This window comes from Diplotaxodon limnothrissa, linkage group LG20 (genome assembly GCF_057381915.1).
Source record: "Diplotaxodon limnothrissa isolate DT_005_m linkage group LG20, D_limnothrissa_male_GT1.1, whole genome shotgun sequence".
In the NCBI taxonomy this organism is placed as follows: domain Eukaryota; kingdom Metazoa; phylum Chordata; class Actinopteri; order Cichliformes; family Cichlidae; genus Diplotaxodon; species Diplotaxodon limnothrissa.
Window position 1 is genome coordinate 25,940,030 of NC_140615.1, and position 23,584 is coordinate 25,963,613.

A 23,584-nucleotide genomic window follows, 5' to 3' on the forward strand; every position below is an offset into this window, starting at 1 on the left:
AGGCTCACTTGATCCAACCCCAACTATAAGAGTTAGAAAAAAGAAACGTTTAAGGCCTAATGTAAAGTAGTGAAGTTGTTTGAAGTCTCTGTCTCCCACTGTACTTTTAAAAAATAGTATTTTAAAGTTTTTACGTTAAATTCTAAGGTTGACTGGATTTTCTTTGATACTACAAATTGTTAGTTGCCATAAAAACTGTTTTTATTCAATTTAATATAAAGTGATAAAACAGAGGCGACTCTCCATATCAATTTCTGAAAGCAGTGGATTATCCTTAAATATATATTTTGATATAACGCCGGGATTACTACAAGCAGCTCTGTGCGTATTGTATTTCAGAGTGAGCATCATCTCAAGTGTCCCCATTCATCTGTAAGACTAAACGCTTTTTTTCTCACCCCGCGGTCTGGGACTTTAATGAGAGGCGGAGCTGCGGTGGCAGAGATTATTCATGAAAAAACACTGACATTTTTTCAAACAAACGCCTTCGGGTTTTAGTCATTTGCCAGTTAGTGGCGTTTGAGAACACAGAAAAAACAAGCCGACTCCTTTTTTTCCAGCTGATAACCCCACAGGCAGATTTCATGAAACTCTACGGCGCTCTGACGCCAGACAGCAGGAAACCTAACAGATGAGCAGAAAAAACGGACCGCTTCGTGATGACACGACGCACTGGCCCTTTATTGCGCGAATATTTCAACTTCAATATGTTTTATATTCGTAAAATACATTTTCCCGCCGCCTTTACAATTCTTTGCTTCTTAGTGTCTCCGGTGATGCTAAAAGATACCACAACGTGTCGGGTAAGTTAAACACAGAGCGCACTACAAAAGCGAAACGAGCAGGATTTATTTGCGTGAAATGACTGTAAACGCTAAATGAGAGTGTATTATTATTATTTCCAGTCAAATTAATGAGTGTACTTTAATCTTTTGCTTTTATTTTGTATGTTTGAACATCGGTTCAAGTTGCGCAACCGTGTTTACAGAGAGGAAATGTAAATTAAATCAGAACACAATGATTTAAGAATCATTTGAATGACTTATTAAATTTATAACAATGAAAACACACGCCAATCAAAAAAACCAAGACAAAGAATCCTCCCCAGAGACCAACAGTTTCTTGCTGTGACTGATCAAAAATGGGGGACTTTTTTGCTCACATCTTTGACTCTTTATATCGGAGTCACGCTTTTATGTGCGATACCTGATTAATGTGGTTTGAATTAAGCTGACTGAGACTGTCATTGGTCTGGATGGCAGCATATGTTGCCCCCAAACCTGTATATCGCTTATTATAGCACTAACAGTGCCCTCACAGATATCCAGTGGGCCATTTTTCTTTTTAAAATGACATAAATGTCTAAATGTTCTTCCTTATTTCTAAATATTTCCTAAACATAATTTTTTTATCTTTGTTCTCCTTACTTTAGATTGGAAACCCAAAAGGTAAGTTATTTAATTTCTTTGACTTTTCTCATTGTGAAAGCGTGTGATAGCCGTCCTAACGCTCTTCTGTCCCTGCACAGATCATGTTGATGAAAGATGCCCTGTGGAAATGATAAGTTCTACTATCACTGGGAAGGCTTACTCTGAATGTGTTTCTGTTTATGTCTGGTTGAAAGCTGAGGGTACGGAGTGCAACCATGCCTTCAAAGTTCACATATCCACTTCAAACACACATGTGGATGTATGTCACCACCTATAAAACTGTTATGTGGCACAACTGACAAAGTTGTTTTCTTCCAGATTTTAACAAGAGCCCAAAGCTTAAAATTCTCAGTCCAATTAAGAAGACACTTAAGCCTACCCTGAAAATACTGCCACTGAAAATACAGGTTGGTGTTACCTTTGCAGCTGCACCGAAGAGTGAGAAATGTCAGTATGACTATGCAGTTCATGATGTTAACAGGTACAGTGGTATCATCTCTCATTCTCTCCATCTCAGCGTGAGAATAAAACACGTAAAGGTGAAAAGTTCAGCTGTTGCAACTGTAACATACCGCAATTACCAGAGAGAAATACCAGTCGTCCCATGGTAAGATGGCTTTTTTCCTTTGAACTGCTAAAATATTAAGCATAGTTTTATAGCTAAATATAACCTGATTGTGGCTGTTTTTTGTTTTGTTTTTTCATTTGCAGTGGGTGCTTGAATATGACTGTGTCAAGGCGAACACTGGAAACATTGTTTCTGTGCTCTACAGCACAAAGTCACTAAGCTGCAATGTCACTTACAGAGTAGAAGGTAAAGGTGATCTGGAATCTGAAATACAATCTGTGCATTTCTCTACTGGATAAATAAACTGATTGTTTCCAGACAACATGGTGTCATTTGATATTTTAATTGTGGTTGTGAACAGAGCAGTGAACATATAGATTTAGGTTGGTGGCTTCATGTAAATCACATAATTTCCATAGTCATCAAAAACACTTAGTGACTCAACATCATCCAGTTTTTCAAATATTCTGTGGCTTGTTTTGTGTGTGACAGAAAGCCCAGACTTCGATCTGTCTGTGGATTCGTCATCTAAATCTATCACTGTTGCTATGAAGAGAAAATCCATCAACGTCACCACGAAGAATGAATCTTTTACTGTTACCATGAACACTGAGGAGGTCTATGTCAGACACTGTTACAAAAATAAATGGACATGCGAGGGCGAGACCAAGCGGCATCCCCTGAAAGTGAGTATTACGGGCAAGTTTACTTATTACCTTGTTTTTGGTAGTGTTTGCACACTCGTGTGTCATTCTGTCTGTGAACACGATGGCTCGAAAAGTTTTTAAATAATTCTGATGTTAACAATCCAACAAAATTTGGGTTACGTCCACAAGGTCAACCAAATGACCGATTGGTTGAAAATGGGCAAAAAAGAATATAATTTAGAAACTATTACTCTTACAAATGTGGTGTGTATTGTCAAAATATAGAAAGGACCACATTTGACATTTTACGTCTCTTTCAAGGTCAATATATTTATCTAAAGGTCAAAGTGGTGATAATGCTCTATAAAGCTATTTCACATGACAATAATGTGTCAGGATGGGTTACTTTTTGAGTATAGTTAATCGTAAGTATAGTTATTATGGTGTTGTTACGTAGGTTACGTTTAACAGGTTATAACTGTTTAAATACATAACATACTGAATACATGTACAATGTGCTCAAATAAGTATTATTGTTTGAAAACAACATACACTGGTGATTAAAATCTTTTTTCACTTGATATTTACTACTAAACATTTAAATTAATTAAGTTAACAATCCAATGAAAACTACAGATGCGCTATATTCACATAAATTAAAACTAGTTACACTCCAAATGAGGTAAAGTATATTAAAATGGGTTTCAAGTGGGCAAATTATTGGCCTGCACGTTGCTCTTGTTTTTACTGCACTGCAAACGTCTTAAAATATGTTTAAAAAGAACAAAAAAAATTAAATGGAAACATAAAAAAAAATACAGTTGAATTCCCGCAATACTCACTTTTTAAAAAACAGCAATAGGACTGACCAAAAAATTGTACAGTAACACCAAATATAAGAAACAAACAGGCCAGAGTTAAACAGAGTTAAACAAAACACAAGTCCCTAGAAAGTAACCTAAAATCACAGAGAACATCTCACACTGGGGCAAGGCCGAGGACTCAAAGTGGACTCAAACGTAAATATTCCATAAGAGAGTGAGCTCGGCGCGATTTGTTTTGTAATGTGTTTGTGTGTGCTTTACAGATTGATACGTCCCAGTCAGCTGTTCTCAACATCTCTTACCTGCTGCCCTGTGTGTGCATAGAGGTGAGCTGAGTGTAATCTTCAGTGGAGCAGTATTTTATGTTGTCAGTATTCTTTCTTACACCAGGTCTTGTTTGCATTGGCAGGCATATTACACCCACACCGACGCAACGCGGCGTAAAAAGTGCCCCATTGAAGAGACGGGAGTCATGGGTGAGTGTGACTGAGAACGTTTTTAGGCGTTGTGATGTTTAGAAAGGGAGACAAGAAACTGAGTAAAATCCTGTCTGCGTCACTCAGCCCTCTATCATACCATCCATAGTCATTGTTAATATTGGGATGCCATGACCTCACAAAACAGGTTTATGTGAGAGTTGGGTCTGCAGAATGGAGTTTAAAAAAAGAAGCTAGACTCTGACAAGTTATTTGTTAATATGATGTTTTAGTAATCAGACGTGTTTCTGTCATCTAACTCTTTTAATTTTCATAAAGTAAAACTTTTTTAGTAAAACTAATTGGAAACAATGCATCACATCATTCTGTGATCAAACAACAACAAAAAACCCAGAAAACAAACAAACAATTTTGAGGAAAAATTGAAAGATGTAACATTTAAATTTGAATTAATGAAATAATAAATAAATATCCAAACATTTTTTCTTCTGGCTCTCACGAGGATATGCCAGTCCTCTAAAGCTAGGACTTCTGGCTTAAGCCATTTCTTTGTATTTGCTTTCCTGTCCATTAAACTTATCAAGAATCAAAGTAGGTCGTTATTTTGTAAACTTGCAGATGGAGAATTTAGAAATTCATAATTGTACAAAACAAAAAAGAAATATGTTATTATTTGTCCTTAATAAAGCAACTAATTCTGCAAATAATAGTAATGTGTTCAGTTTTGGACACGTCCAAAATATGTGGTAAATGCCGGCTTTTTGGAAGCCACAGTTTCTCCAACAACAAGAAGCTTTGGAAAAGGAGCGCTCTACAGCTTTTAAAGTGCTTATCTGTGAAATACTTGATAAATACAAGGCTCTTCATCATTCCCCTTGTCTTACAATCTTTCACAATGCCAAAAAATGCAAACCTCACACAAGCTACAATATCACACTAAAACAAAACAAACTGACTCTTGTAATGCAGGATTCTGCAGCGTACGATGTTGCAGATTTCCGTAAGCACATCTGTGTCAGTTACTCCCATCCTCTTCCATTGTTGTGTTCAAGGAAGTTTTATTGCATTACCAGAAAGTGCTGCCAACTTTTTGTTGCAGTTGCAGTGGTTGTGTTCTCTAAAGTGGTTGTGTTTCATTCATTTAGATTGAATACATATTAAAGAGATTCATTTTTATCCGTATGACAAATACACGTAATTACCCACTTAATTAACTGATTGAACTTATGATCTGACATGAAGGTTGGAGGAGCCAGAGTTCAATACACTGACTTTCCACAGCCTGTTCCACCTACTGAGCCACAGCCGTCCCAAATGAGTTATAAAGCACTTTTAAAAACAGCAATAAAGTGCTGTACAATAACACCAAACATAAAAGGCAAACACAGGCCAGAGGGTAAAAGACTCTATAAGAGGCCCGAAAGTAAGAAACCCCCAAATTTCTAGTCTTAACCAAACTGAACAATCCTGGTCTATTTCTTCATTCTTTTAGTGTTGTTATTAAGTTGTAGGTTTATAGTTATGGAACAAGAGACTCTTGCAAATGCAAATGCAAAATTAAAAGTGTCTTCATGACGATGAACAAGAAGGTGTTCATTTTTTTTGTTATTATTTTTGTCTGTCTCGTTGTCTAAAACTGACCCTTAAAATGCATATGTTCACATACATCTGTGCGTTCATGCATGTCTGTTTGGTGGTGTTTATTGTGATCCAGTGATACAGGTGATACAGGTTGGCCAACGTTTGCATCCCGGGAATGTTATTGGCATGTTGTTCTAATGTTTTTTGCGTTAACATCGCCTCAACAGATGCCAGAGATGCGTTTTCCTCCTCTAAAATCACTTTCTTCACGGACGGTTTTACGCTGTACACACTGTGCCCCAGCCCGCTGAACATCTCTGCCTCCCTCTGCTGGATGCAGCACAAACACCTCTGCACGCCTGTGCTTAACTCCACCCTGGAGAAGAAAGACAGTCTTGTAAGCATAGCAGCATCCATGATGAATATTTGTGGAAAAAAAACATTTTTGTTTGTTTGTTTTTTAAACACCAATTTTGACTTTTTAACAGAAATATGACACTACTGCAGTGGACAAACACCCTCAGATGTGTGTGCAGGTGAGAAGCACCTAGATGCGTTGATTGGAAACTACCGCTACCTGCCGTTTATTCACAGATGTTAATTCGTTTTTACAGCTTTCTGTACAAGGAATACGCAACATCTCTTGCCCTTTTACAGCAGGTGAGTGGGTGGATGTGGGATGGAGGAATTCTACTAACAGCTCTAATAAGTCTCAGGTTGTTTGTGTGCTTTTCCCTTATGCACTCAGTCTTCCTTTTTGTCCCCCACAGATACGCCTTCTTGGGAGGTCTCTATTGGACCTGGAAGGCAGATGATAATGGTACATGTCAACTCTTTTTCTCCAGCAACGTTTTCAAGCCAACTCTGTGTCCTTACTGAGAGGGAATGCACAGCTGTAGGGAAAGCACATTCAGTTACAATGGTTGGTAAAAAAAAATATGCATTTTTAATACAGATTAAAAAACAAGGAAAAAATTCATGCTAAAGGACAAAAATGTGAACATGTGTGCATATGTTCTCTATTTTATAGGAAGGAAACAGAAGTGAAAAAATAATAAATTTGCCTCTTCACTTTTATTCTAAAAATCCTTGCGTCCAGGTAAATATACATACACACATACATGTATGTATTTCTGGATTTTATGCATTTTATCATCTATATTCTCGTGCTGTTGTTCAGGTGTGGCAGTCGGATCCTGTTCGTCATGGAAGAAGAATTTTCTGCCCGGACTGTAAGTGTGCTCACAAACCTGAATCTGCCAGCATAAGTTGGTGCATCTGAATGTTCATACACACACACAACTCCTACAAAGTAAATACATTCACCATTATCTGTTTTATTTATTCTTTCCTGTTTTTCTTACAGACACCCACAATAGACGCGGCTTGTATGCGGTGGCAGTTCTGATATTTGTGTTTGTAGTTGCGTCGTTTGGAATTTCTATCCACCGTGCTACAAAGAGGGGAGCTGCAGGTTAGTTCATTTACCTCACTGCAAATCATATTTTCATATGGAAACCATTTACAGTTTCAAGGCACAGGCTAATTTAAATTGAATGACTACTCTGCCTTGAATTTATTTCAATTCATTTCTGTTATTTTAGCTTCACTGTTGGTCTTAAAGGAGCAACTAAAACACATAAAGGACATGCTCCCCCCCCTTGTCTTTTCCGATAAATTTAGGTTGGCTGTATATCCAGAAGCCACTGCTGCTGGTGTGTTCATCAGGTCAGTCGGACCATATCTCTGCTGTGTGTGCATTAGGCTCAATTCTTCAGGAGGAGCTAGGTGCCACAGTACGCACACCTCTGTGGGCCCAAAACTCTCAAAGCCAGGATGAGTCGGGGCCTGGTGTGGCAGATCTGGGCCCACTTCCCTGGCTGTATGGCCAGTGGGATGCTGTCTGCAAGGAGCAAGGAAAAGTGCTTGTAATTTGGAGTCCTGAAGCCAAGAAAACCTATCAGAAGTGGACAATAGAGAGGGCAAACACAGATCAGAGTGAAAGAAAAGAGGTAGACTGCAGAAATGCACACACGAAACATGAGAAAACCAAGGCAGAGCTGGAAGAGGATGTGAAGCAGAATGGAAGAAAATTAGGAAAATTTAAAAAAGAAAAAGCTGTTGGAAAAAAAGATGGTGCTAAATTATGTGACGATAAAGACTCGTACCGACAAAAGGAGGCCTCTGCATTGATAGAGCCAATGTTCACAGCTGTGCTGGCTCGCTTAAAAAGGGTGCTGCAGGAGCACAAAAATCAAGAAGTTGTTCTTATCTATTTCCAGGGCCTTGGCCACAGCAAGGATATCCCAAAAGCCTTCAGGGAGGTCCGTCAGTACTGCTTACCCCAGGATTTCAGGGGTTTAATAGGGGAGCTGGGAGAGATGACAAGAAGTGTTGAATTTAGGTGGCACTGCTGGCCCAGAGTCCTTTCTAAAGTGCTGGCAATATGGCTGGCACAGAAACTATCTCAGAGGCTGCAGACGCTCGTGCCTCAGACACAACGAAATAAAGTGCAATCAAGAAAATATCCTCGATGAAAAAGACATTACATAAGCCTGAGAGCAGTCTGAAGTGGCCTTTAGCTGCCAGACCCTGAACTGTGCAGGTGTATGTGTTTCTACACGGGAGAAACACTACCACTACCGTGGAAAGCAGAGAAGTTTTAATCTCAAGTTTCAAAGTGACAGAAGTGGGTTTTTTGTTTTGCTGGAAACACGAGACACGGGAGCCGGTGTTCCATTGCAAACTCCTGAAACCCTCACTCTGTACAAACTATTCATTACCGAGCTCTGCTGTGTCCAGTATGCCACAAGATGTTTTGCATGTTAAGAAGAGGTAAACACTCTGTCCTTTGCACAGCATTTAGCCTCTGACAGAGGGTTCTTTATATTGCTTTCGTGACTGGAGCCCTAGTGAACACCTGTCTTATCTGCACGAATATGCTAACCACTATGAAAATCTTGTTGCAAATAATACCCCACTTTTTTCATGAACACATTTAATGTTTCAAAGTGTTGTGACAGCACAGGTGACAAACTGCGTGACTGCTGTTTACAAAAAACCGTCAAATTTGCATAAGATTTTCTAAACACAGACATTAAGCCAAAGCTTTCATGGGATTTCCACTTTTACTGCAAATGTAAAATGTGCTTCACTAATTAGAAAGTAACTGCATTCATGTGTTTATCTTTTTAGCCTTTAGTGGGTTTGATAGCTTTTTGTAGTAATAACTCCTATTTATGACTGGGGCTACTTCTACAGCTGTGTCTACAAGTGTGTTTTTTGCACACATACTACCTCCTGCATTTTAAAAGTGAAGAATAATTAACATTTTGGCCTTTTTTTGTTGTTGTTGTATTTTTTCCCCATTGTGTTTTTCGCTATGCTTGTTATTTAATGAATGGAAACGAAAAATGAACATGAATGGTAAGAGTTGGCTGGGGGACTCAATGAGACAGAAACAGATAAAGCCAGTATTATTCAAATTATCCAACGGAAAACATGTAGTGCAGTGGTTACCTCAAAATCTCAGAGCATTAGAACAAGAAAACCGTGTCTGTGGTACTTTCCCATGTCTTATATTTATTGCAGAAGTTTTATGAACTTCAACGGTGAACATTATGCAAAGTGAGTTTAAACAGAAAAGTGACATCTCGTCTGGATCTACAGACAAAAGTGATTGACCTTTGAAGAAGTGTTTGTTCAGTTTTAGTTATTCCCTGAAGCTGTTTTCCCTTCTTAAGTATTTTAAGGTGGCATTAGCCTGCGGCACTGTTTGCATTATAAGAATATGTTTTGAATAAAAAACAGACTGCTTGACAAAATAATTACTTTGACAAAGTATCTCTTTAATCGCAGAAATTTCTTTTTTCTGTATTTGTCGCCTGTTTTATGAACTTCATATAATAAGTTGTTTGTTCATTTGAGTTCCGGCAGCACATCACCGAGCAGGAGCTTGAGTGACAGACTTGCTAGACAGGATTAATCGTGAAGTAAACGTCTGCTGCATGATTTAGCAACCCACAGCAAAGAAAACACGAAGGTTTCCATGTAAGTTTCTAGATTCCTACAAGACCTCTGGAGGGTAGTTTGATGTAATACTGTAGCTGCAATAAAGCCACAATTTTATAATGTTACATGAATAAATACATAAAATAAATACGTAAATCAAACAAGTTACATGTCTAGCTAGTATCATTTTGTTTAAACTGCAAAGGAGGGCATTTACTCTGGTAATAGACAAATGTATATATGCATCTGCATGGTTTGCATATCTCTCTTAACCTCCTAGGACCTGGCATCCACATATGTGGACATCAATTTTGGGTTATTTAAACCAAAATAGTCAATTTTGTTCTACAAGGGCCTGATATCCACTTATGAGGACATTATACTGTTCGATTGAAATTTTAAACGAATATCTTCATATGAGGCTCTCATTTCTCTTAAAAACAAAATTCAGGTAAAAAAGAAAAAAAAAGGAAAAATCTGTTATTTCTTTGTTTTTACATTCATCGGGTCCCAATATGCCCAAATATCAAAGAGAAATTAAAAATGCGAGCCATGAAAGAGTTTGGGTCTTAGTTGTTTAAACAAGCAATGTTGGTCATGTTTCAGGTGCCATAAAATGAGAAGTGAAACGAAAGAGTTTATTAGTGCAGGTGTTTCAGTTTTCTTGATAAGATTACTAATCTAACACACAGTGTGGACCAAATTGGCATGTCAAATCAAATCACAAATCAAATCAAATCACTTTTTATTGTCACATCACATGTGCAGGCACACTGGCACAGCACATGCGAGTGAAATTCTTGTGTGCGAGCCCCACAAGCAACAGAGATGTGCAAACACAACAACACAAACGAGCAAAATACAAGAATGGCCAACCTGAAACTAATAAATATATGTACAATATATAATAGTGTATGCATTTCTGGATGTGTATACTAAATATTTTCCTACGTGTGTGTGTGTGTGTGTGTATACACATTTTTACAAATTAAATAGTAAAAAAATAAAATAATAATAATAAAATATATAAAATATACAGAGTTGAATATGTGCAAAACAAGTGGCATTTATATACAGTGTGGAGTGCATAATGTTGAAGTTCCAGTAGTGAAGCTGAGGTGTCTATGACGTGTTCAGCAGTCTGATGGCCTGATGGAAAAAGCTGTCTCTCAGTCTGCTGGTACGGGAGACAAGTGCTGCTCGTGAAAAAATAAAGGAAAAGTAAAATTAAACACAGAAGAAAGCCGTTGCTTGGGGGAGCTCGCGACGAGGCTGCCATACTCGGCGCCATCTTGATCACCTGTTCAGTTAGAGAGAAGTTAAAGGAAAACGGAAAAACGACTAAGCAGCTTGCAAGTGAAAACAACAACAACAACAACAACAACAACAACAACCATAAAGGATCCATCTACATCATTATTGTCACGATGATGGCAAAGTTTAACTGAGCAACATAATGAAACTCTTCCCGCTGACTCATTACGACTGTTTTCAATCTGTTGCAAAAAAAACTCTCAAAGAACATAAAAAATAGACCATAAAAATGTTGGCAAACACGTGGTTGTTGTGACCGTTTAAGATAATGAAAACTAAACAGACTTTTGTTCTGATCAGCTTCTTGTTACTTTTTGACTTTCTCTCTTCACAACAATCAGTGTGAGTCATGTTGCCAAGCAGGTTTGTTTTTACAATTTGGTGTGCGTGTCGCTTTATGTTTATGTTGCTGAATGATGCAGAAACTCACGTTGCAGCTGACAGCTTTGCCCCCTCCTCCCATCAAACCTGCGCAGGTGGCGCAGCTACACGCCCAACTCCAGATTATTCAGTTATCAGGAAGGGCGGTGAAGCAAAATCCCAGGAGCCTCACGACGCGTCGCTACTGTCGAGCTAGACATGATCGCGATTTTCTCGTCCTGCCGAGCTCGGTGCTTTAAGTATAAGAAGCTCTGATTTTTATGTGTCCCGTGAGGAGGGGAGCGTAGCCGTGGAGCAGGAGACGTGCGTCGGAGTGAAAGGGCTTGTGCTAGGCGCACTCCAAAAATATGGGTCTCACACGCCGGTGGGTGCCACACGTGGTCTCCCTGCTGTTATCGCTGTGTTTCTGGCTGTTCGTGTCGGCAGGCGCGCTGGAGATTTTTGACCAAGACACACCTGAGTTCACCTGCAGCAAGGTAAGTGGGAATCCTGGGAACTGAGAAATGTTTCTTTTGGAATCAAGCGGTTAAAGAGTGACTCTTCTCTATGGGGCGAGAGTATTTATGACTGCTCAGTTTTAAGCTTGTAGCGCTTGTATTATGTCTACTATAGCGTCATTATCAGGTCAGACATAAATCTGTCTAATAAAATAAAAACAACGCAAGTTATGGGCGGTTAATGATTTAAGTGATCTAACTATAAAAGTGTGTTACCAAATTTTGTTATTGCTATCTATTTAAAAAAAATGTAGGTGCAAAGGGAACAAAATTTACTGTGCAAACGTCGTCTTCTTGGAAAATTAGGATAAGAGACACCCTGTCCTGAGTCAGATGTTCATTACTTATTTACTCATCTACCTGAGTCTGGCACCTTACTCCGCCACTCCAATTCCGTGGAAGGTAGCTTGACTTCCCTGAAACTATTGTGTCAGAAATGGCAGTATTTATGCACATGATGCAGTATGTAACATTACTTACATAAATCTTAACTGTCTTTATTCCTTGACTTTAAGCGGCAGTGAACATCATTGACATCGACATGACATTTTCATAGGCGTTGCTGATTTGTCAAAGAACAGAGATAAAAGCATTCAAAGCAAAAACACGGAGCATACATAGAAGAATACAACGAAACATAAGCCTTTAAATCCAACATTGAATAAACATAAATGTGCACGCAGGAATGAAAGCAAATAAGTCATTGCAGTAGCATCAGATAAGAGTTAATATAGTGATGGCAGGATGAGTATGGATCCTCTTTAATTCTATAGGTGTGCGCAAAAATAACAGAGTGGTGCAAGACACATATCAGGAGAGAAACCGTGATGGAGAGTGACAGATAGGTTCAAGCTGGTGGTGGGATTTCATCCGTTATGGGATCTGAACCCCTTGTTGTTTGCGATGGTGATGGACATGCTTATAAATGAGATCACACAGGAGTCTCCATGGACTATGATGCTCACAGATGAGTGAGAGTAGGGAGCAAAAAGAAGGGGAAGCTGGATAGGAGAAGGTTTGCACTGGAGAGAAGAGGAATGAAAGTTAGTAGAAGCAAGAAAGAATACATGTGTGTGAATGAGAAGTAGACAGGTGTAGGTGGTTTTAATACCCGGGTTCAACCATCCAAAGCAACAGAGAAGTGAAGGAGAGTGCAGGCAGGTTGGAGTGAGTGGAGATAAGTGTCAGGGTGATTTGTGGTAGTAGCGGATAGTACAGGATGGTAGCAAGAGTGAAAGGGAAGGTTATTAATTTGGTAGTGAGACCTCCTGTCGTCTGTGGCTCTGATGCCAGATGTCAGTGTAGCTCCCAGAGTGAGCAGGTGACCATGAGGCAGGAAGCAAAATACAGCAGCCTGCATTTAGCTTCAACCCGAGGCTATCATCCCCCCCACTCTCTCTCTGCTTTTCTGTCTACTCATCACTGTAATAAAGGCAAAAAGCTCCAATATAATGTTTTAAAAAAAGACAAGAAATTGAGGTGGTGGTAGAGCTGAAGATTTCCATTGGTAGTGAACAGGATGGACAAAATTAGAAAATAATACATCAAAGGAGGAACTCAGGTACAGTACTTTGGAGAGGCAAAGTTGAGTTGGTTTGCACATGTGAAGAGCAGAGAGAGTTGATAAAGTGGGCAAAGGATGCTGAATATTCAGAAAAGAGGATGATGGCGCTGGGGATAGGGTCAGATGGAGGCAGAGGATTTGCTGCGGTGACCCCTAAAGGGAGCAGCCAAAACAAGGGGAAGCAAGATATTGTAGAAGAATTACTCTACTACTACTGCAAGAGAAAAGTAATAACAATAAAAAATAGACAGAACAAAGGAAATATAAATGCATAAAGTTTTTTTTTAAATAACCGAAATGTTATTATAAAAATATTTGGAATCAGGCTTTCAAATATCTGAAGCTGCTCACTACAGTTGTGTGATAAATTGAAAGCGTTTAACTTAGTTTTTAAAAAATATGCAGGATATGTCTCTATTTACCAGACATTTTACTTACAATTGTTGACATCAGTGGTACCTTTTAGATGTGATTCATTCAACTCTCGTTCACATTTTATTCTTTCTTCAGGGTTTGACTGACTGCCATGTGGATCAAGGTAGCAGCATGATCAGTACTTGCACATCCACTCTCACTGTTATCATCTCAATCTCAATCCCAAATAAACCTTTTTGTCTAAAGCAGAAACGCTCTTGTTTTCACAGCTCCGTTTTCTGATGACTTCCCTGATCCATACAGTAAAGTTGACGTTACACAGTTGCAGCTCGAAAGTGTTCTCTGCTGTTCAAACAAACAGAACTGCAGTCTTTGCCTTCAAGTCACCATCACTCTACAAGGTAGCTTTGCCATAAATCATTTTGAGAGACTACTGGGACGCACATTTCATAATGATGTCAAGCATCATATTTGATGGCAACGCTCTTAATGTTAAAATGTTTTCCTGCATTCTTATCATAGCTGTCGAGCTTGTTAACCTGTCACATGTCATGAACTAATGTTGTATTTAATGTTGCTGACATGATGATGATCCAAGCTGACGAAATGGGTATCGTGACGGATGTTTCTGAGGAGTCGGGTGATGACGGCGAAAAAGAAGGTGTGTGTGTCAAACAGCAGAACAAAGTTTGAGTTTGTTAGCAGTTAGAATCACGTGCTTCGAGCACAAAAAATGTAACATATTTTTCCATGACATTTTTCTCTATATTACAGATTTTGTGAAAGTGCATTTTAGTGTCCCGGGAACGTTAGACTGTTGGAAGATACTCTATTTTAAACAAAGCAACACCACTGTTGGCAAGTCGACATATAAGGTAACATTAGGAAAGAGTGAAGGTATTATTTATTGTCTGATTTGTTTTTATTCGGGATTAATTAAGTAATCTGTGGGGTTGGAGACTATATTTGTTTTGTTTCACTACATGAAAGAGACATTTAAAATGTCATAATCATTCAAACAACAAACTCTTAACTATCAAACATGGCAAAATAGTGTCAATTTTTCATGTTTCAAACGTCTGAGTTTAGGTTTTCCTTCTTCGGTTCCAGTCCAGATAGTAGCACAAGTAAGCATAGATTGGAATTGCGCCTCAAATAACAGGGAATAAGTAACACGTCACACTTTTTTTTTTTTTTTTTTTTTTTAGGTTGTTGCAAAATTCTATAAGGAAGTTGCTTGTTAAATAAATAACTGGAAACAAGCATGAAGAGGATATTAATACAAAGATTAAACAGAAACAGAAGGCTAGGGGTATTTATAGACATATGAGGTAATCAGTTAAACACGGAGGGTAACAAGACATGACAGCAACTAATTTAAACAGTGACAAATGAGGCACTGAAGGGTGCAGCAAACTTATGAAATACAAACAGTAACTAGAATTAAACCAACAAGTACTAAAAGCAAAGTAAATTCAAACCTGTACAATAAACTAAAGTAAGAGTAATAAAATCATAATGCAAGCAAACATAGCAGACAGAAACCAGAACTCGCACACAAATTAAAAAACACAAACCCCCAGACACGGCACAACCCCACACCTCCTGGAGCCCACAAATGGCCTGCATTTGTATAGCGCTTTTCTAGTCCATAGGACCCCAAAGCGCTTTACACTACATTCAGTCATCCACCCATTCACACACTGGCGATAGCAAGCTACATTGTAGCCACAGCTGCCCTGGGGCGCACTGACAGAGGCGAGGCTGCCAGACACAGGCGCCACCGGGCCCTCTGACCACCACCAGTAGGCAAACACGGGGTTAGTATCTTGCCCAAGGATATTTGGCATGCAGCCAGGATGCAGCCTGGGATCGAACCACCGACCTTCTGATTAGTGGCTGACCTGCTCTGCCACCTGAGCTACAGCCACCCACAAGAGGGCGGGCCCATGTTGCTCTTTTGGAGCTCAGACTATCAACCATTAATTAGAGATATTTTGTTGCTTAACAAGTGCACTATTTTTTTTGGGGGGGGGGGGATCACACCTCATTTGTACTTTGCGCTTCACTTGAGTTGAATATTCAATTAAGGATGTTGTTTTAAACTGTTCTATTTTTATGTTTCTGCCTAAGTAACAGATATGAATGCTTTCTCCATTATGGATAGACTCTCTGCATTCTCATAAACTCAATCTAAGAGCTTTACTATATACAATTAAATGTTTTAAAGTTTACTACATATTTCCTGCACTTCCAGCTGCTGTTGAGAGAAAAAGTGCAGTTCGGCAGTCCTGTTATGGTCAGTGTAGACTCAAAGAGTCAAAATATGACACTTCCCTCTTTAAAAAATGGTGAGTTTAAGTTAATGGGAGCAAAAATATGATGAATTGTAGAGCAGTGTTACCCAACATTTACTACACCCTCTGTTTTTCAGTTTGTGATGAGGAGCCTAACGGAACTATAAAGGAATGTGGTAAGACACTTTCAAAACCCAGGAGTAAAATGCAGGCCTGGTAAAAACGATTTTACACCATTGAGTGAGTTGATCCAGCAAAGTTCTAATTTATGACTATTGAAACTAAGGTCCCAGACTCTGTGTGAAAGATCAGGGGAGGAATGTCAAACTGCAACTTGTAAAAGCTGATGTCAGACAAGGAGATGCAATCACATGGCAGATGGTTTGGGATAAAATTCCTGCAGAACAGCGTGAATGGGTGGGTCAATATTTTGTTCTGGTAATGCAAAATCAGCATCATGCATGTTTATTTGTTTGTTTAACTTTGTTTTCATCTTTGGCAGCCCAAAGAGAAGGATGAGGTGGTCATACCATCAGACTTTGTTGCACCATGCCTGTGCTTCCAGGTAAGCCAAAATATTAAGTGACAGCTAAGCTATTGGAAAATACATAAATATATATAATATAATAAATATAAAATTATTTACAGGCATGGTGGAAGGGATCATTAAGAACACAAATCTGCCCTTTCAAAAACAATGAAGGTAAATGGTGTTGCCTGACATCAACTTCAGAAGACATTTGCATGGGACATTAATTTTCAGACATGGAGAATTGCATGTTGTTGTTGTTGGGTTTTTTTGTTGTTGTTTTTTTTAGGTGCACTCGAAAATATGCAGCACAGTGTGTCTGCAACTTTGGTGGAGTCTCAGCTGAGGGATGGTGGCATAGGGCTGATCTGGAATGTAAGTGCGCCGTGTATACTGGAAGCAGAGGTGTGGCTGTGCAAGAAAGGCCAGGTGGGAGGCCAGTGTGAAGAGGTGATGGGTTCCAGACAGAGACTACAAGCTAAATGGGATGAACGAAGCAACAGATACTTGGTAAAAACAGCAAAAATCCTGAGTGTGATGTAATGTAGTTTTCATGAGCCACTGTTATAATTTTGGAAATGACTGCTATGAGTCAATATGTTCTTTTCACTGTGTCTCCAGAAAAACAATGCATTGTTAGCACCAAAAATAAACTTTAAACCTTATAGTCAGAAAAACGCAGAAACAAAGAAGCAAATAGGATTTTTTTTCCCCTTCTTCCAAATGTAACAAACCAGAGATAAAGCAGACAGCAAACAGTCAGTTAAGATTATTTTAATAACTGGAGTCTTATTTCTGACCATCTTCCTCATTTTGGGCTTAACTTCATACAGAGCTGCCTTGTTTGCCTTGAAATATCTCTGTCATGAGTCACTCAGTTCAAACCATCCTCTGCCTTTTACATAACTCAGACAAACAGATATCTACAGAAGAATGGCGAAACAGTTCCAAGCTTGATTCACCTCAAGAAAAAACAAAGAAAAGAAAGAATGTGTCCAACATTTAAATAGATATTCAGTTGTACTAGAATTTGAAGTCTCAACATGAAGTTTTAAGGCTTAATTCAGTTTGGGGGGGGGGGTTAATTCAACTCTAAAAATACAGTTTTAAACTAAAATGTTTAAAATGACTGGATTAGCCAATAAATTACCAGAAGGTTGATTTAAACACACCAGAAATTTAGACATGCTTAAAAAGCAGAACCATGGGGAACGTGAAGCCATGACGCTTTCTTTTATCATGATCACATAAAAGAGATCACATTCATGAGCGGTGATCTTACAATATCAGAACTAGATGAAAAACAATTTGTAACAGAGGTTTTATAAATGTCTTGAGAATGCAAACTTTCTATTTTTGTTTTGTTTCTTTTAATCCTTGAAATATTTAATGTCTGCGCATCATCCAGTGCCCCAATGTGTGGGAACAAAGCTTTTACAAAAGTTTTTTCAACTGGCTGCAAGCAAACAACAGAAAAGAAAAATACAAGTCAGGTGATGCGTGAAGAGCCTCTGTCAGTTGCATTTGTTGATTTGAATGACATGCTGCATTTTGTTCTGTTATGATGGTTCACTGAAGTCAAAAGGATCGGTGATGAATCTTCTCTTTTTTCTTTATCGCTCTTTATTGGCTGTGATTGACTATGACTTTTCTTTGAACCCTTCAGCAAACCGGAGAGTTCAATGTGCCATCTCACCCTCTGCTATGTGTTCAGGTGATCAAACATAAAATTATTCATGAAACTGTGAATGCATTTATCACTATACAGACTGTGCTAACATAAACGTCTGCCTTTATTTTTTTAGATGAAGATTAACGGGACAAAATCACTCTTAGAGCCCCAGTGTCCGTTTGCCAGTAAGACTGCATTGCTGTCTATTAGATTAATGGAATAATTTATTTTTTTCAAGCAACATCTAAAAAATCCCACTTTCTTTCATTACTATGTAACAAATAACCAACTACATAGTGACCTTTTAAAAAAATAGAACATTCCATTTCTTTATTAAAGTTTCATATTTTCACATTTTTACAGCATCTCGATTGCGATGGAGCGTGGTGCTCATCATTGGATTACTACTCGTGTGTTTAGCAATACTGGGAGCGTATTTAATACAAGGGATTCTACAAGGTCAGTTTCCTGTTCGAGTGTCACTGAAAAACAGAATAATTGAATAAGTGTTCTTAGAAAATATCTTGAAGGTATCTTTGTTTTCCATACAGGCTATGTTTGGAAGTGGCTGAAAGACGAAGACGTTAAAGGTAGGAGAAAGCCTGATGTTAATTTCACACTGGGCCACCAGTATTTCCACATTCCTTGTTTTTGTTTCCAAGCTTACTTGACTTTTATGCCATAATCTTGATTTGAGTGATAATTCTCTGTAGATTTCTTTGATCAAATACTGATTGTAGCCATTGACATCTGCTATTTCAGGGGCTGTGGGCGGTGTTCATGTTGTGTTGCTGTACCCACCTGATGATAACCCTTGCCTGCCAGAGCTGTTGTGTCATTTGGGCTCATCTCTCCAATCACTGGGCTTTAGTGTGTCTCTAGACCTGTGGAGCCATGCTGAGCTCAGCATGCTGGGACCTGTGCCGTGGCTCCACTCACAACTTGATCAGCTACAAAGGCAAGGGGGCAAAGTGGTGCTAGTCCTAACCCAGGCCTCCTGGACAAAGGCTGAAGAATGGGGAGCTCAGCGCTCAGAGAGGAAAAGACATGTGAAAGAAGAAGAGGCAGGAAGAGATTACCCTGGGTCTTCTCGCTGTGCAGATGTTTTCAGTGCTTCACTGAGCTGTGTTCTAGCAGACTACTTACAGGGCCGCGCTGGCGAACGGTTTATGCTGGTGCAATTTGAATCCCTCCCACCTGAGCCCCCAGGTAGTTTCCGACCGCTGCCAGAACTTTTCCGAGGCCTGCATGTCTACAGCCTTCCATCCCAGAGCCTGGGTTTCCTGACTGAACTGGCTGGAGCTCGTCAAGTAGCTACTGCATCAGCCAGACGGAAAAGAGCAGGGGGGCTCAGGATGGCATCACGGGCTCTAGCCCAGAGACTGTCAGCATTCACAACAGGGTCAAATGTATTACGCCTTGTGGGAGTGCATCAGAGTTGTGTTGCCGTAGGAGGGGAAGACTCTGGGGAAACTGTGCCATTGCAGCCCAGTCTTATCACACCCCCATCCAGCCCTGACACGGACCTGCAGGGCAGTGAAATGGAGTGGGCCTGACAATGCGACAGGACAGCTATGGTTCAGTTTTGGGATGAGCAAACAGTAATGACACAATCTGAACGGTTGCTCATCATTACCTTTGCTACTTCAGCTTCTTTATTTCAGGAAAAACTCTGGAATCCTAGCCTGTTGAAAAGGAGGCATTAAAAAAAATCAGCCCTGCTCTAGGAAAACAATAAAATATCACCACTTCCAAAGAAAAAGGTGACAGCAGATCCAAAGGTCTGTGATGACTATTTTTGAAAAGTAGCATGGCTCAGGAGGGCTACAAAATGAGAGTAAAGTGTGGAGAAAAACTCACTGTGTGCACACACTTCTGTTTCTATGACACAACTACACACTTGTACTACTACTGCAAGTAAAGGTTTGTGAAGTTCATGAAAAAAATCTGCAGCACCTGTCCCATTTTTGGAGATTGACATGCATGTATTTTGGCAATTTTGCAGACTGTTAAGAACAACTGGAATTTCTGCATTGATTATTCATAAAATGTGTTCATCATCATCAACTTATACATGCTATTACATGTCTTTATTGAGCACGGTGAGTAATAACTGGCAGAGCAGACGGGAAAAAAGTGAGTGAACTCTGTTTCTCTACCTTTGTTTTAACATTTCCGATAGCTGCTAATGAGGATTTACCCCCCCACCCCCCCACCCCCCAATACCAGTTCTGTATAACTGCGTATCAATGCGCTGAAAGTAATGAAGAAAAAAGAAACCATAATGTTGTGTTTCTGACTTTATATATGTAAATATATTTAACCAGTTTGTCTTGGCATGTTCATTTTGTTTTATACTGTTTTCGTTTTTTCTTGTTGTCTTAAATAAAAAGCTAATGTTGGTATGTCTTTGTGGCATCAAAAGAATAAGCTTCCTTGCATTTGCAGAATAAGCTCGTTGACATTTGTTTAACATGCATATCTGTGAAAGCTTTAAGAATAAAAAAAACAACACATTACAACAACAGTTTTTATTAAATAATGGGTTATTTTTTTAACATGTTATTATTATCATCATCAGTTAGGGGGCCTAAATGCATCTAAGCTTTAATTATGCAGTTAAGAGTCAAGCCCGGCATGGTGATAGAGTGGTCACAGCAGGTTTCCTGGTTCAAATCCTAGCTGAGGCCTTTCACACCACCTCCACAGTGTCTGGAGTGGGCTTTCTTCCACAGTCCAGAGGCATACATTGTAGGTTAATTGCATGAGAGATAGATAAAGTGTTTTAAGTGTCAGTAAGACCACTCAAGGAGTAGATAAATGTGAATGCATTATGTGCCTAACTGGGTATTTGTGCCTGTGCACTTTGCATCTGCAAGCACAAATAATCACACTGTAAGAAAATAATTTAACAATAGCAAAATATAATATATCTTTTTAAAAGATATGATTAAACTAACAGAGATTGAAACCAAGCTCAAAAGAAACAAGGTAGAGCCGATCTGCATTTATTTAATATTTATTGATAATTATAAATGCTAGTTATGAGGATCTTTATGACACCCTCTCCACCTTTAAGATTAGGCTCAAAACTTTCCATTTTGATAAAGCATATAGTTAAGGCTGGATCAAGTGACACTGAATCTTACCTGCAATAGGCCTAGGCTCCGGGTCATGATGTGCTGAGTGTTTCTTTTTCACTTACCTCTTTTACTCACTCATGTGTTTATACACCACTCTGCATGAATGCATTATCTCTGGCTCTCTTCCATGGTTTGTCTTTTATCCTGTCCTGCTCCCGTTCACCCACAACCACTTCTGGCTGCCCTCCCCTGAGCCTGGCTCTGCTTGAGATTATCATCATCAACATTTATCATTTATTTATTTATATAGCACTTTGGTCTACCAGGTGTGTTTTTAAAGTGCTATATAAAGTGCTGTACAATACTAATATGCACATAGTTAGTTACTTCATGTTAAGAGGGTTGTTAAATTTTGGGGGGGTTTCTCTGTATTATAAAGCCCAATAAGAAGCGCCTCAGTGTGACTGCTGTTGTGATTTGGCGCAATATAAATTGAATTGAACCGATTACTATTTAAACACTATAATTCGATCTGTACTTGAAAATGAGTTTTAGAAATTTATTATGAGGGAATTCATGGTCGGGTCAAAATGGACCTGAACCATAGCATGACGGCACAGAATATGATCAGAATGAAACATTTAAAGAGTTAGTCTTAAATGTTTACATACTGTTTCATACTTGGACGATGCAGCACTGACTTATGTAAAGCTGGATGCTGAATGATTGGTTGATTGTTTAAATCCCAGAAGGTTTGGGTGGTTCCTCCTTATGGAAAACAGAGAAGCGACTGGAAGCTGTTCACTCATTCATTCATCTCACTGCAGCCCAGCACTACGGTACTAAAGCTCCTCTGTTGCGTTGTGAGCACTAACAGCATTAGCTAGCAAACAACTGCTAAAATGACACGACTGAAGCGTTCAACGTGAAGTGGATGTCCAAAATGTGAAGCTCTGCCTGCATTTTTATGAACCTGAATCACCGGGGAATCCGACAATCATCATCATCATCAGTGGCACAGCGACAGCAGCAACGGAGGTGGTGGCTTTTCAGCAAGGTAAGACCTGGATCATCAATAAAGCCTGAAGCTAATTTCAAATTGGCTGCCTTAATGCGGCTTAGTTAGTCCATATTTAATGCTAAATAGCCTAAGGAGGATATGGTAACCGATATCAACAATCTTCAAAGACACACCGGACAGATAAGCAGACTATGATAGACACAGCGTTAGCTTAAGTTAGCAGCTAACTACTGACCTTAGCCAGCTGCTAGTCGGCTAATTGGTGGTGCTGATGCTGAGCTAACCAGGCTAACGATGAAGCTAAGGCAGGCTAAAGCTGCTTGTTTTAAAGACTAGCTTTTAACAAGTCTAACAAAAATTCATACTGTTCACAGATCTAATTTGGACTGCATTTAATGAAACCAGATTTTTATATCAAAAACCTAGGAAGTGAAGGCTGAGATACATTCGAAAAAAATAAATAAAGATGGGTACTTTGGACAGTTTAAAGTCAATTAAAAAAATGGAGAGGATTAATCCCACCACGCACACGCACATACTTATTACACTCGGTAAAATCTCAAATGTACAGTTAATATTTATGCATATTAGAAAATGAGTCATAAATGATAACATAAATGAATTATAAAATAAAGGACAGGAGTATTTCCAACTTCTTTAACATCTTGTGGAAAGGCTACTCCAGCTTCTTGAATCATACCTGATGAAAGCAGCATCAACTTGTTTTATTTCTGCTTTGTGGCGCAATAATGAGAAGCAAACAACCTGAGAGGCTTTCCTGTTTCATAAACCAATATAATTTCTGAGACATTTTCCAGTGCATAACCTGTTACTGTCATGTTAACAAATAAAAATGTAAATCAAAACTAAGCTTCCAGGCACCCTTGGCTTTAGTATAAGCATGCTAGTTCTTTCCTTCTGGTTTTAGTCAGCACTTATGCAGCTATTTGTAGATCAGAAAAAGAGTCTTACAATATTTTATTTTAGCTACACTAGTGTGGTGAAGGTGCTTGGAGGTTTGCACAATATGACTGCAATGTAGCCGTGCTAGTGCTATTTAAGTAATATCATAATAATATGGCATTGAATCACTCACTACAATCTTCAAAAGTCAACCATCACAAACGTACTGTGTGGGGAGCATGGGGAAAACATGTAAAGCAGTCAGGTAGCGATGAGGTGCATAGCTGGAGTGAAAGATGGGTTCAAGGTGGCAGTGTGATTATATCAGAGATCAGCTGTAAAAAACCTTCTTGTTTGTAGTGCTGATAAACAGAGTGACAGCTTAGGTCAGACAGGAGTCTTCGTGGACTAATTTTGCATACGGCAGTGTGATTTGTAGCAGTAGTTGCA

At 39.0% G+C, this 23,584-nt stretch overlaps 2 protein-coding genes across 2 annotated transcripts; both read left to right on the plus strand.

The window, feature by feature from the left end:
• Nucleotides 1–590: 590 nt before the first annotated feature.
• Nucleotides 591–8,576, plus strand: LOC146611025 (uncharacterized). The gene is made up of 17 exons (XM_085344660.1): nucleotides 591–803; nucleotides 1,433–1,448; nucleotides 1,529–1,630; nucleotides 1,749–1,837; nucleotides 1,948–2,037; nucleotides 2,142–2,244; nucleotides 2,491–2,684; nucleotides 3,733–3,795; nucleotides 3,879–3,945; nucleotides 5,715–5,884; nucleotides 5,976–6,023; nucleotides 6,102–6,147; nucleotides 6,258–6,409; nucleotides 6,518–6,586; nucleotides 6,668–6,719; nucleotides 6,854–6,961; nucleotides 7,171–8,576. The coding sequence occupies exons 1-17, from the start codon at nucleotides 660–662 to the stop codon at nucleotides 8,022–8,024; spliced, it is 2,367 nt and encodes a 788-aa protein (XP_085200786.1). The 5' UTR covers nucleotides 591–659; the 3' UTR covers nucleotides 8,025–8,576.
• A 2,964-nt stretch (nucleotides 8,577–11,540) lies between these two features.
• LOC146611026 (interleukin-17 receptor C) lies at nucleotides 11,541–19,683 on the plus strand. The gene is made up of 16 exons (XM_085345111.1): nucleotides 11,541–11,669; nucleotides 13,765–13,792; nucleotides 13,899–14,030; nucleotides 14,228–14,290; nucleotides 14,404–14,504; nucleotides 15,887–15,980; nucleotides 16,064–16,102; nucleotides 16,213–16,343; nucleotides 16,429–16,491; nucleotides 16,575–16,629; nucleotides 16,745–16,965; nucleotides 18,122–18,169; nucleotides 18,261–18,312; nucleotides 18,491–18,586; nucleotides 18,679–18,717; nucleotides 18,890–19,683. Exons 1-16 carry the CDS (start codon nucleotides 11,541–11,543, stop codon nucleotides 19,681–19,683), a joined length of 2,085 nt encoding a protein of 694 aa, XP_085201237.1.
• Nucleotides 19,684–23,584: the final 3,901 nt, after the last annotated feature.